This window comes from Arabidopsis lyrata (assembly GCF_000004255.2).
Source record: "Arabidopsis lyrata subsp. lyrata unplaced genomic scaffold ARALYscaffold_3, whole genome shotgun sequence".
NCBI lineage: Eukaryota > Viridiplantae > Streptophyta > Magnoliopsida > Brassicales > Brassicaceae > Arabidopsis > Arabidopsis lyrata.
Window position 1 is genome coordinate 18,582,201 of NW_003302553.1, and position 13,822 is coordinate 18,596,022.

Consider the following 13,822-nt stretch of genomic DNA (forward strand, 5'->3'; position numbering starts at 1 on the left):
ATAACACTGCACAACCCATGTTTTTTATGTTTTTCATATTCATACACATATTAATCTATTTTCGTAATCTATTTGTATATTTAGGAAGCATCTCTATTCTTGCATGTTTAGGTTGCACATCAAAGCAACAAATAACACTGATAAAGCTTCGTTTATTTTATTTGACGATGTGGTCATTCTACTCATTGAAAAATCAGCATATGAATTGCTTGAGCAACAACTTCTGGTACTTCCATTTCCTCTTCTTTTTTTTTTTCTTTTTTTTTTTTTTGATTTCCTCTTCTTATAATTACCATTCTTCATATTTACCATATACTTGCTTTGTATTATATAAGGATATAATTTTCAAATCCTTTCTAATAATATAGTTTAGTCATTCCGGCGAAACACCTCAAGAACTGCATGATCTAGACACTCATAATTATGTTTTCAAGATCATGGTTAAAGATGCAGCAAAGTATAACCAATCTTCTACATACAGAATTATAAGTCTTACTGATGTTCCCGATATTATTCAAAGTTTCTCTGAATGTGCTTCTACTTTGGTGAATAAACAAAATAAATATTATTTAAATTTGATACATTAAGTATATTCATTTCTTATTATTTGATTTTTTTTTGTTGTTGCTTTTACAATGCTATTGAACAAGAAATAATCACCGTATCTGGAAGTTTAATTGGAAGTTCAATTGGGACCTCAACACACCTTCTAAACTAAAGTTATCACTTATTCATATCCCTTTACTATTACTATTAATGTTATTTTTTTCTTACATGCTGAAACTAACCTTTGTGATGTGGAAAACATAGAAAACAATGCCAACAACAAAAAGATCTTTGGCATCATTTAAAGATGTTCAACAATCATCAATAAAGCATAAGCTAATGTCCAAGGCTCAGATTAAAAAGGAAAATGAATGATTGTAGGAAAAAATGTCATGTGTCTCTTATTTTACTACGTTAGGACTTAGGATCATCACTTTTTCTTGAAATATAGGACTATCACTTTTCAATTTGCGTTGTATTTTTTAGTCTTTAAACCATGTCAACTTTCAAATATTTATTTAATTGTTTAGGACGTCACTCACCGAAATTAATGATCTACAAATAATAAGGATTTACGTAAAATTAAACAAAGAAAAAAATCAATTTACTCAATCGTAACCAAATTTAGAGTGGTGCAAAAAACTATAAGATTACAATAAAGTCAATTATTGAATATACAGTCGTCCCTTCCCCCCCAACCCACGATCTCACTATCTAGCTCCACTTCTCATCAATTCTTCAACAATAGAACAAGAACATGGTTTCATACAAAAAGCTTTTGGATCTCTTCCTTTTTTGATTCATGTTTCCTACAGCTCTAATCAGGTAGAAAGTTTAAAGGTTTTACATTTTGCATAGTTTCCACCATTAACTTTTACAATCGATAGTTACCATATATGTTTCTCCCGGATCCTATCAAATATTCTCCACCATTACCTTCTTCATAGGTTTTTAACTTCTGTCAGAAATCCATATTATTGATTCTCATCACTAACCAATTCCCAATCTACCCAATCTCACAAACACAACAACAGCTAGGCTAAACACTCTGATCACTCACAAAGAACTTTAACAGCTTCTAGCCTAGAACTTGATTCACAGAGATGATACAAACGGCCAAACTAAACCTAACACTTAGACTGCCAATATATAGGTAATGACACAACACGTCATTAACCTACACTACAAGAAATGTGGGTATTGATAGCACTAAAAGATAGCGTTTTTAATGTCTCTGCTATGTTTGACTTATTCGATAGCGTTTTGTGAATTGTAAACGCTATAAATGATTGAAGCGGGATAAATGAAATTCACGCGGCCAAGTTTCGGGTTACTAAAGTGTAATTCCCGCTATTGAAAATGTTAAGAGGGAAAAATGAGAAATTTGGCTAAGGCAAAATAAATTAAAACAAGAAAATCACTTTTTCATTTTTTTTCCTAAGGCAAAAATCACTTTGTCTCTCTCGATTTCTCTCGATTTGTCACAGTCAACAACAGGGATCTTAACTTCGGTCAACGCCGCAGATGATGGGTCCAGTAGTTTCGGAAAAACCAACCTGACCGGAGTTAGAATTTATCCGACATTGAGTCGGCGACGATTCTCATCGATCGGAGTTGTGTCCCCAATTCGCGGAGATGCCCAATCTTCCTTTAGTCGCAGGTAAAGCCTCCATTTTTGGGTTTTGTGTCTGTTTCTTAGAGTAACACACATCCTCTGGAATTGTTTGTGGTCACTTAATGTAAATCTAGCAATCTAATTGTGCTCTTGACCCCTTGAATTGCTGCAGTTCTTTCGTTTGCTCTCAGAATCTTGGTTTGAGCGGTGGAATCAGTGGTTTCAGTGCACCTGAAGCTCTGCCAAATGTTTGTGAAAATGCCACTCCTTCTTCCATCAAATCTTTCAACCAGGTTAGATTTTGATTTTAATCCCTTGTTTCTAGGTCTTTGATAAATCTACTAGTTAATATCTGTATCTGTTTTTTTTTTCTGACTTATAGATTGACTCACTTGCTTCATGCTGACTAAACATGTTTGGTCTTATATGTTCTTTAAATTTCATTTGTATGGCTTGGATTTGAGTGACACTGTATTACGTATTACTTGATTGGATTTTAAAGAATTTTAGTTTGTTGAGCTTCCAATGGCTTTGAAGATAGATATCTAGATATTGAGATTACTATGTTCTCATAATGTGTTTGATCTGTTCTATTTTTTTTTTCTCTCAGTTGATTGAGACTTTGATTGATCGTGTTGATCTATCTGAAGCTGAGGCTGAATCATCTCTCGAGTTTTTGCTGAACGAGGCACTAATTAGTGCCTTTCTGGTTCTCCTGAGAGCTAAAGGAGAGACATACGAAGAAGTAAGTCAAGCTAGGCGTATACAAAAAACATACATAATTCTAAATTATAGCACTTCACTAAGTAAAGCACTTCACTAAGTAAACAAACGATGTTGGGTAGATTGTGGGGTTGGCTAGGGCAATGATGAAGCATGCCAGGAAAGTGGAAGGATTAGTCGATGCTATGGACATAGTTGGAACAGGTGGTGATGGAGCAAACACAGTCAATATATCAACTGGATCTTCAATACTTGCTGCAGCTTGTGGTGCAAAAGTAGCATAAGGTAATAGAGGATTAAGCTACAGATTAATGGAGAAAAGAAGCTGGCTTTCAATGAGTTTTTGAAAGACCCATCTGGCATGGAGGCTGTGATCAACGCTAAGGCTTTGCAGAGTTATCATTTAGTTGAAGATACTGATGATACTTACATCAGGTTCTTTCTTTAACCCTCTAGTTCAATGTTCATAAGACAAAATTTTCATACTTGTCTTGCATAAAGGTCATTTGCATATGTTTTAGGATCTGTATTGCTTTGATTGTCATCTGTAGCTTCTTAGTTTGCTCAGTAGCTGCAGAAATTTTGATGTCCTAGAACTGTTAATAGATATTATTTGCTCCACTTATTTATTTCGGATTTATCACTACAAGAAAAAGGGCTTTTCGTAGCATCTGAAAAACGCTATCTAACGATTCTATAGCGTTTTGACAAGCGCTATTTCTGCCCCCGTCATAATAGGTCAGACACTTTAGATAGCGTTTTTTCTTAATGCTATGTTATTGTTCTATACAATAGCGTTTTATTAAATGCAATTAAATATAATATAATAGCGTTGTTATGTTGTTATTAATAATATTATTAACAACGTTTTAGGCAGTGTTATGTTTATTATTAATTTATTATAGCATTATATTAATTTATCTATATTTTTGTTTTATACAAGATTGTATTAATAAAGTATTTGTACAAATTATATACATTATTTCAGTTTATTAATTTTTAATTATATTTTATTTAGTATTTATTACTTTTTTGGATAAATTGACATTAAAAATATCATATTTTATTATATTATATGAATCTTAATATAAAAAATTATATTACAAAGTAAAAATACAGAATTAAAAAGTGAAAGTACATATTAAAGATTGATCAATAGAACTCTTGTACTTTAAACACACGAATTGAAACCAAACTGTGTATACGATTTAGCTTTAGTCAATTGGATCAAATTGGTTTTCTGGATACGGGCCGAGTGGTGCAAATGAGGCCCAGTTAGCTTCACGATCATCTGCTATGCGTTTTGACGATCACACTCTTGTGTGATTCTTAGGTCACGAGAAAGTAAGAGATTCCCTCTACAACTGCTACCGTGCGTCTTTCTTCCTCTCAAACTTAAAACCTGCAAAAGTACCAAACTATTAGCAACAAGATCTGAGAAATACACATAGATCCAAGCTTAATCTGACCTTAATATGCTACACAAAAGATTTGCCCTTTCCATCGCCGCAAGCCCATCGAAGGACCACTTCTTAATTCCTTGATCAGATCTCTTCTATCTGCAACAAATCCCTACTATTTTAAGAATCCAGAAATCTAGAGTGATAGAGAGAGAAGATATGGTGAAAAGAAACCTTGACATATTCTGAGAGAACGGTGAGTTGAGTCGGCTTTTTTCATCGACATGGAGGATTTGAGTCAATCATGAGAAAAATGTGAGTTGAGTCTGTAGGAATATTGTCGGAGCTCGAGTGAGAACTGTGAGTTGTCACTAATCGAGTGAAAAGGAATAAGAAACGATGGGTGAGATGAATAAACAAAAGAGAGGATTGAAGGAAAATGATAATTGTTCGGTGATGAGAGATGATTGTGAAAAAAGAGAAGGTGAAACAAGGATCTGTAGTGTACTTGTCATATTGACCATTGATTATCTTTTAATCGGACGGTTTGTATTACTTTGCTCCATAGATGGCAGGGATCGATGACGTGGCGCTGAACAAAATACTAAGTAAAAAAATACATAGGTTTACGACAAAAAAAAAAAAAAAAACAAATACATAGGTTTTGGTTTGGGAAAAATGTCATTAAAATCCTCACTAGTTTTAGGGTATAGGGTTCAATCTTGAAACACATTTCACTAGTTTTCAATTAACAAAATAAAATGCAATAAAAAGCATTAAAAACTTTTCACTGAAATTTTATTTACAAATTATAACCTATGAGACATTATTATAATTATTTTATTATATGATACATTAGTTAATTGTGTATTCCATTGTTACTTGTATATATATTTTAATTTTGTGTTCGGAATCACTATATATATATGTAAGATTGTTGTTACTTTTATATATACATGTATATATATCGATATAAAATATAACTAATTCTGTATACATAAAATATTTCCAACAATCTTCAAACACCAATTTTTCTGGTTTAAAATTATTTGATAGTATATTATTAACAAACTATGGAACGTATATGAATAATGATGAATTAAAATTTATTTTATTTGTAGTTTTAATTATGTTTTGTGTATTATTAATTTATATTTGTAAGATTGTTGGAAATATTTTATTTATACAGATGATAAGAGTACATGTGACAGAGACTTACACAATGAAAACTTTATACTAAAGCTTATTTTACTGATTCTCGATCTCAAGAATCTCCGATCAATATACACATGCAAACTATAATTTATTCCCCCAAAAATCTGATGATCACATAAGAATACAATGTAGTGGCTCGGGTAGGTTAGACTTTTAGCACTATTTTTTAGGGACTCATAATACTTGAGATGTTGCAATTGTGATTATAGAGAGTAGAGTTAGGCGAGAAGATGATGGAATAAGTTGATTGGTTTTTTCTTCCTTCCCATAATTGTTGCTCTACAACCTGCTTAAAGGCAACATATTTTTGATCTCCTTTCGAAGTAATTGAGTACCATACAGTAAGGTGCAATGGTGTCATACCGTCCTGCATAATAACCAAAACCAAATCAGTCCAAGCTGTTGTCACAGTTGATTCTTCCCATTTTAAAATCAATGAAGTAGAGCTGCAAAATTCCACATTACAAAAGGGAAGACATATAACTATAGAGAGTTAGGAAATTACGCTGGCTATGGCTTCAACAGAACACCACTCCAAGGAGTAGTTTTGCAGCTCGTGACTAGTTCTATTAAGCCAATATTTACTTGGCTCTATTTCAATTGGAAATAAAAGCATCTGCACATCAAAAAGTCAATCTATTAAACTCATTTTTATGTAAGTCTATATAAGTCAAGCCATTCCATATGTCTCATGTCGTTGCTTATACATAGTATTCTACTTTGTAATGTCATAGTTATTCACTCACATCTCACATACCTGATAGTTCTCCTTTGTGCGAAAATCAACTACAATCACAGTCAAATACATATCAGTTAGAAATCGGTTACTCAGTACTCACAAAAAAAAACCTTCAAATTGAAACCCGGGAATACCTTTGAGTGGATGTTCCCTGCCTCTTCCTGCAAAATAGAAAAATAATCGATGGATTAATACCCAATTCTGTAAATTTTAATCTTAAATCTGTGCAAATAACGAAAACTCAAACACAATTTCACCTTATATGTCAAATTCGACAACAACAATTTGATTTACACCGATGAAGATGAGGACGATTAAGAAGAGGGAACGAGATTGAGAGTGGGAGAACGAGACATAGACCAAAGAACAACACAGAGATTGAAAGGTAAAAATAAAGAGATTGATAGAGGAACGAGACTGAGATTGATATATCAAGACAGAGATTGAGGATTTAGAGTGAGGGAACGAAATCGATACAACGATGGAAGATGTGAAAGTATAAGAGGAGGAAACGAGACAGAGCTGGAGGATCGACACAGCGAGACGCGAGACAGAGATTGAGCGGCTGGGTGAGAGACAGAGAGAAAGGGGCTGCGTTTCAGAGAGAAAGAAGAGAGAGGAGATAGCCAAAGTTTTTTTTTTTTCTTTTTCTCTTTGAACAAAAGATAGCCAAAAGTTTCATATCGAGTTTCAGATCTAAAGAATTTATTTTCTCTATTTTCTTCTCTCTTTTTTCTTTCGACACTTAGAAAATTTTTGGAGCCAAATGAAATTTCTAAAATTTCTAAGTATCGCGGGTTTCTTAATTACCGCCTAACCATATCATAGCGTTTTAAATTAGCAGTCTGCTATTAATAAGCGTTTTAGAAAAAACGTGACAAAAAATTTTAATATTACAATATATAATAGCGTTTAAAAATACACAAACGCTATCTTTAATAAAGTGGTTTCATAACCATAGCATTTAGTCCACAAACGTTATGTTATACTGCTATAAAAACCCATTATTCTTGTAGTCTATCTTTGCTTGTTCTCTGATTTGATGTCCTAGAACTGTTAATAGTGATACTGTCTCAATACGATCCCTTTATATGCGTAAGTGTATGTACAAGCATGAACTAAGATCTGAAGATAAAAAGAATCTGAGAAGTCTAATTGACAAACAACATCTTTGCCAATTTTTAAGCTGTATAATATGTGAGATTCTCCAATTTGAAAGTCCTCTGCAGGAGGAAGTAGTTTTGGTTGTCCAGAGAATGCTACAGCTTCTATAATTAGGTAAATACACATAGGTTCTGTTCACATGTTTCATTATGTGAATATGAATATGTTTAGATATAGCTCAGTAGTAATAATCAGGTAATAAATTGATTAGATATAGCTCAGTAGTAATAATAAATTGAATGTGTGCTCTAAGTATCATAGTTCGTGGTTTCAGATCATGTGTGCACAGAGACATTAAGTCTAGCAACATTCTGATTGATGACAAATTCAATTCTAAAATTTCTGAGTAATATGTGTCAATGCACTGAGTAATGCCTATCATTTGGCACCAAACTCTTCTAACCTTGGTGCAACTGTAAGGAAGAAAGAGTCATTCAACTTCTTTTGCCTAGCAAAATCACTATCTTTGTGTTGAATCCTCTATTTTTGTTGCAGGTACAAGCATGAACTAAGATCCTGAGTTTTACAGCTTTTATGCTCCAAGTATATATGAAAATGTTCATGTTGCAGAGGTTTGAACAAAAATCTCAAGATTCTGAGTCATTACCACTTGTTCCCACCACCAAAACGTTTCTCAGGTAAACTCTATCACTATTACATTTCCTATAAAAAAATGTCGAAAAGGTGTTAAGGTCATTTTCTTGTTTTGTGTTTCAGGCGATTCATTCAAGCAGCACAAGCGTCTCACAAGGTGGTTCCCGATATGGAGATGGAGTTTCTAGCAAACCAAGTTATAAACGTGTTTACTTAACATTTGTAAACTTCAATTGACATTTTGTAATTGTCGTTTCATGCATTTGATTTCAATTTCTCTAGTTCTGTAAATAGCTTGGATGTGTATAAGAAACTTATTAGATTATGTAATATTAGTATTGTGAAATTAGATTATGGTAATGGTACATTGTGTAATATTATGGTATATATTGGTACATTTTGTAATATTATGATAAAAAAATTAAATTCCTAAATTAAGTCTATAAACCCTAAATTAAAGTTAAAATCCTAATTAAATTAAATCTTTAAAATCCTAAACCCTAAACCCTAAACCCTAAACCCTAAACCCTAAACCCTAAATTAAAGTTAAAATCCTAATTAAATTAAATCTTTAAACCCTAAATTAAAGTTAAAATCCTAATTTAAAATCTAAAAACTATCTAACTTGAGTAAAAAAATCTAAACCCCAAAGTTTAAACCCTAAACCCTAAACTATGCCCTAGTGTTTATGAACATATAAGTTAGATAGTTGGAATACTAATTTATATTAATTGTTCTTAATTTTAAAATTTTATACTTATAAGAAAAAATATTCTAAAAATTGAAATACTTATATTGAATTTTTAAAGAAATAATTTCTATTTTTTTCATTAATAAACAATTTTATATGATAATTTTCTGATTTTTTAATTATTAGCCAATGAGAACTCACCTCCCACATTGTGCGACGAATCCTACACCGTTAGATCGCGCCCACTTTGATCTGAGCCGTCATTTCTTATTGTTGACGTGATTAATATACACCGTTGATCTGTCTCGCTGATTTAATCTGAGCCGTTCATGTTCTTAGCCAATAAGGAGTAACTACCGAGATTGCAGTCTGGGCTTATTCTCCACCGTTGATGAATTTAATCCGCCGGCTAAACGTTTCTCCTTCTTTTCTTTTTTTTTTGGTTAAAACTTCTTTTCCTTTTGGCTTTCTCTTCCTTAGTACGATCTGTTCTTAGATCTTACATCTTATGGGATAGGTTAAAACTTTCAGTCTTCTTCTTCTTCGTTGAGATAGGTGAGCTCATCGACCAACAATGGCTTCCTCTGCAACAGCCCCAAATTCGCTATCTTTCTTCTCCTCTTCTCTCTTTTTATCTTCCTCTCACCAAATCCCTAAAAACCTACATTTCCGTTTCAAAATTCGGCTCCGGCAAAGCATCGAAACCGCTCTCTGTTGCATCTCAGCTAGCGACTCTTCCAATCATCTCATTCGAGGGAGAGAAGGTCGGGGAGACTTATCTGGACCTCAAAACGGCGCCGGAAGATACCACGCGTGCCGTTGTTCAAGGCAGATTTCAATTCAATCGTGTATTTGGGTTTACGGGTCCAGTCATCTCTGTGACGGATATCACAAGGAGGAGATTAGATAAAAAGTCAGATTTATGTTCCTGAATTTGTAGACGAAGGCGAAGAAGATCTTGGCAATTTTAAGGAACCTACGACTGATTTTAATGACAAAGTAGGGAAGAAGAGACAGAGGAAGAAAGATGAGTCTGGTCTTGAGAAGACGAAGAGGAAGAAGAAGAGAAGAAGCAAGATTCTGTTGAAAATTCCAGCAGAGGTTCAGGAGAAGTGGGATTCAATTACAAACAACGAGAACTCCAAGGTTTGTTTCTTTGTTTGTTGTCTGAATCTCTGGTTCCTTGTTCTGTTGTCATGATATCATAAGTTTGATTTCTCTCTTTATTGTTAACAGGATAGTTTTTTTGGACGACGCTTACATGATGAGCAGAGAGCTATCGGAAGAGACTGGAAAGGAGTCAAGGGTGTGATGGGAATGTCGCTGTGGAGATCAAAGATGGAAGTTTTAGTTGGGATGATGAAGACGACGAGCCTGCAATTGAAAACATTAACTTTGAGGTTAAGAAAGGGGAGCCTGCGATTGTAGGGACCGTTGGGGTCAGGGAAGTCTTCATTGTTAGCTTCAGTTCTCGGCGAAATGCACAAACTTTCAGGCAAGATTTTGGGGAACTGGTAGCAGCGCACGAGACATCAATGGAGCAAGTTGAAGCTGGGTCGGCATCAGCCACTGCAGCAAATGTGCCAATGGCATCACCAAGAACACAGAGAACTATTTCAATAGAGTCTCCGCGTCTACCACCAACACCAAAATCTCCCAAAATACATAGAACTACTTCAATGGTTTTTGTAAACAATGAAATTTGAAATGGGTTACTAAACATTTTAATATTTATAGATTTTGTATTAATTTTAATGGTATTTTTTTTTTACAAATATTCGAAATTAATTTTTTTTACAAATATTATATATAAATTAAAAAATAATTCGTAATTATTTATTATTTTGAATAATTTAAAAACAAACTAATAACACAAAACATTTGCTATCTTTTCTATAGGTAAAATCTAATTAACGAGTTTTAATAACATCTTTATCACGCTATTATAAACATTAACAATTGCACAGAAGACAACGCTATCGTTGTATACTTAACTATTGCACAACGCAAAACCGCTATCAAAAGTGTCCGACTTTCTATAACGGACGATGTTAGAGCGCTTAAGGAAACGCTATGGAAGATGAATAATTGCATTTTTCGGCCGCTATTAATACCCACATTTCCTGTAGTGCTATTTTCCTATTCTAAAATATCTTCAAATATAATTTTGTTGATTTGCTAATATCTTGATAATAACATATATATGATGGTTAGTGAGAAGTATGTATTACTATATACATATATGTATTCCAAAAAATTATCACTTAATTTTGATTTTAATATGTAATCACAATTATGTGTGAATAGTGTTTATGACTAAAGTTAATTGTACTTATAGCATAAGAGTTACTGTTAGATGTTGAAGAATTCATCCTAATACTCTAATAGGCGCTAGGCTCTCATGCCACGCCTAGATAACCACATTGACCGCCTAAAATTACATAGATCTTGTTTAATGCATTTTTTCAATTTCAATTAAGTTTTATTTATATATCTATAGCTATAAATATTTATATATTGTTTAATATAAATATAAATAAATGTTTTATCTAGTTTTTGTTTATAATTTCATAATTTTTAGTTTTATATAGATATTTTATATAACTTTTATATATAATATCATATGTATAATATTTTATGTTATAAACGTCTAAACCGCCTAAAAATCGCCTAGGCTCCGGTTAGGCGTTCTAGGCGCTAGGCACTAGGTCACCGCCTGCTTAGCGCCTAGCGCTTTCTTGAACATTGGTTTTTTGATATTCTTTTTTTTACACGCAAGTTAATATATTTATAACTTTTTCCATTAATTTCATCGAAAGCAACTAATAGGAATAGTGAAACTTTTCTTTTATATAAAGTTTTCAATTAATTTCATTGAGAGCATTACTATTACTCTAAACATTATTTTAATGTGGAATAATACAAAAAAAATGATTAATAATGTAACCATAAAAAAACTGACAAAACAAAATGATTGAATTTTATTTCCTTAACAACATAAATGTAATGATTAGTATGGAGACTAAAAATGTAATCATGAGAAATTCATAAGATAATTTTATTTAAAATTATTATATAAATTATCGTGTCAACATTAGATTGGTCTTAAAAGTATGAGAAATGGTATTTTTTAAAGATAAAAAATGAAAATATTGGAGAATAAATAAACGGAAAAATTATTTTTTTAAAAAATCAAACTAAAAATATTGGAGAATGAATAAATGGAGAAAATAATTATTTATTTATATATATTTTGATTAAAGAAATATAGAAATTAATTGTGTTATATTAATGTGAAAAAGATAAGGGGCTTTTGCAAAAATGCCACTTTTTCAATGCCACTTTTCAAAAATACCACTTTTTTAAAACCTTATAAAAAATGCTCTTAAAAATATAAGATTTACCCAAATATGTATGTAATATTATTAAAACATACACAAACTACATTTCTATGTATCTAAAATTTTATAAATACTTTATAAATACCTTATAAATGCATTTTAAATACCTTTAAAAACCTTTAAAATATCTTGTAAAACTTTTGAAAAACCTTAAAAATCCTTAAAAATAACTTGTAGAACCTTTAAAAATACCTTATAAAACCTTATAAATACTTGGATCGAGTCTTCAAGTAGTAGTAACAATCCATAAGTACCTTATAAACCTAATAAAACTTTATAAAAATTTCAGATTAAAAAAGTGGCATTTTTGAAAATGGACATCTAAAAAGGGCATTTTTGAAAAGGGGCACACCAAAAGGGGCATTTTTAACAATTTCCCAAAAGATAAAGACATTACTAATGATTAAAAGACAAAAAAAAAATTGACACATGTCAAATGTTAGAAATGTCAAATGTCAATATTAAAGTAAGTTTAGAGGAAATCTTATAATATTATATAAGATAAGATACATATTTGGTTTGGAATTCAATTACATAGTCCAAAAAAGTTAACTTCGTATATCAACTCTACTAGTAATGTATATGTTCAATGGTGGAAGCTTACCGATGAACATTGACATATATTTTAGTCATTTTGATAATAATTTTTTTCATTAAACTCTCACATATTAACAACACGTAACCAGTTGTTTTTATTTACGCATAATTTGTAGTCAAACATCACTTATATCAGCAGTCTCAAAACCTTAGTACATTATAATTAGCGATGACCATAAGAAGAAAACATCGCCTCGAGAAATATAACCAACCTAACGTTTAACCGAAAAGCTCTTAGCCAAAAACAACACCAAAAAAAAAAAAAAAATTCCTTGCGTGTCTGGTTGTGTCGAATATCTGCTTCTTTTTGTCTATAAACTGTCATGTCCATGTACTTCTCCGGCAGCTTTGGTTTTTAGTCTTTGTCTAAGACCTTCTTCTCTGGTGATTCAGTTTGTCCAAGTTCGTTTCATTTATTGATTTTTCCATTACCATTTTTGAAGCTCTCATCATGAAGGGACTTACAAGAGTTGGAGTACGCCGCATTCTCCTATTTTCCATTTATCACCACTAATTTTGAACTCAAAGAGAAGCTAGCTGGAAGTCATATTAACACTTAAGAATGAAGTGTAGAATTCTCATTAATTGTAAAGTTCAGTACATCAGAGTATTTATATGTACAACAGAGTAAGAATAGATTTAAGCTAAAGGAAACTTAATAGCTATTTTGACTATACTCTATATATCTTAATATACCCCCCTCAAGCCGAATCATCTGAAGGTGTGAAGAGGCTTGAAACCGATAATCGGCTGAGAAGAGAGTAGAAAGGTCCTGGATGTAATGGCTTCGTCAAAATGTCTGCAAGTTGATTCCCTGTGTTGACATGTAAAACTTTCATGAAGCCATTTTTGACCTGATCCCGCGTAGTATGACAATCATGTTCCACATGTTTGGTTCTTTCATGGAAAACGGGATTGTTAGCAATGTATGTTGCGGATTTGTTATCACAGAAGAGCTTCGGAGAGGATTCAACTGTAATGTGTAGATCCTTCAACATTTTACTCAACCATAGCAATTCCTTTGTAGTCAGTGCCATGCTTCTATACTCTGCTTCAGTGCTACTACCACTACTAACATCCTGTTTCTTGGATTTCCAAGAGATCAAAGAAGTACCAAGAAACACACACATACCAGAA

The 13,822-nt window shown here is 32.3% G+C and overlaps 1 protein-coding gene and 3 long non-coding RNA genes across 4 annotated transcripts; 2 read left to right on the forward strand and 2 right to left on the reverse strand.

Moving 5' to 3' along the window:
* Window positions 1–414: 414 nt before the first annotated feature.
* Window positions 415–718, forward strand: LOC110229996. The gene is made up of 2 exons (XM_021031437.1): window positions 415–545; window positions 635–718. The coding sequence occupies exons 1-2, from the start codon at window positions 438–440 to the stop codon at window positions 716–718; spliced, it is 192 nt and encodes a 63-aa protein (XP_020887096.1). The 5' UTR covers window positions 415–437.
* Window positions 719–2,858: 2,140 nt separating this feature from the next.
* Window positions 2,859–8,209, forward strand: LOC9319884. The gene is made up of 3 exons (XR_002333610.1): window positions 2,859–3,319; window positions 7,898–8,040; window positions 8,120–8,209. It is a non-coding gene; the product is annotated as an uncharacterized LOC9319884 (long non-coding RNA).
* Window positions 4,011–4,870, reverse strand: LOC110230505. The gene is made up of 3 exons (XR_002333609.1): window positions 4,519–4,870; window positions 4,354–4,443; window positions 4,011–4,286 (listed from the first exon to the last, which is right to left on the reverse strand). It is a non-coding gene; the product is annotated as an uncharacterized LOC110230505 (long non-coding RNA).
* On the reverse strand, window positions 5,448–6,927 carry LOC110230504. The gene is made up of 5 exons (XR_002333608.1): window positions 6,496–6,927; window positions 6,373–6,399; window positions 6,257–6,285; window positions 6,005–6,115; window positions 5,448–5,866 (listed from the first exon to the last, which is right to left on the reverse strand). It is a non-coding gene; the product is annotated as an uncharacterized LOC110230504 (long non-coding RNA).
* Window positions 8,210–13,822: the final 5,613 nt, after the last annotated feature.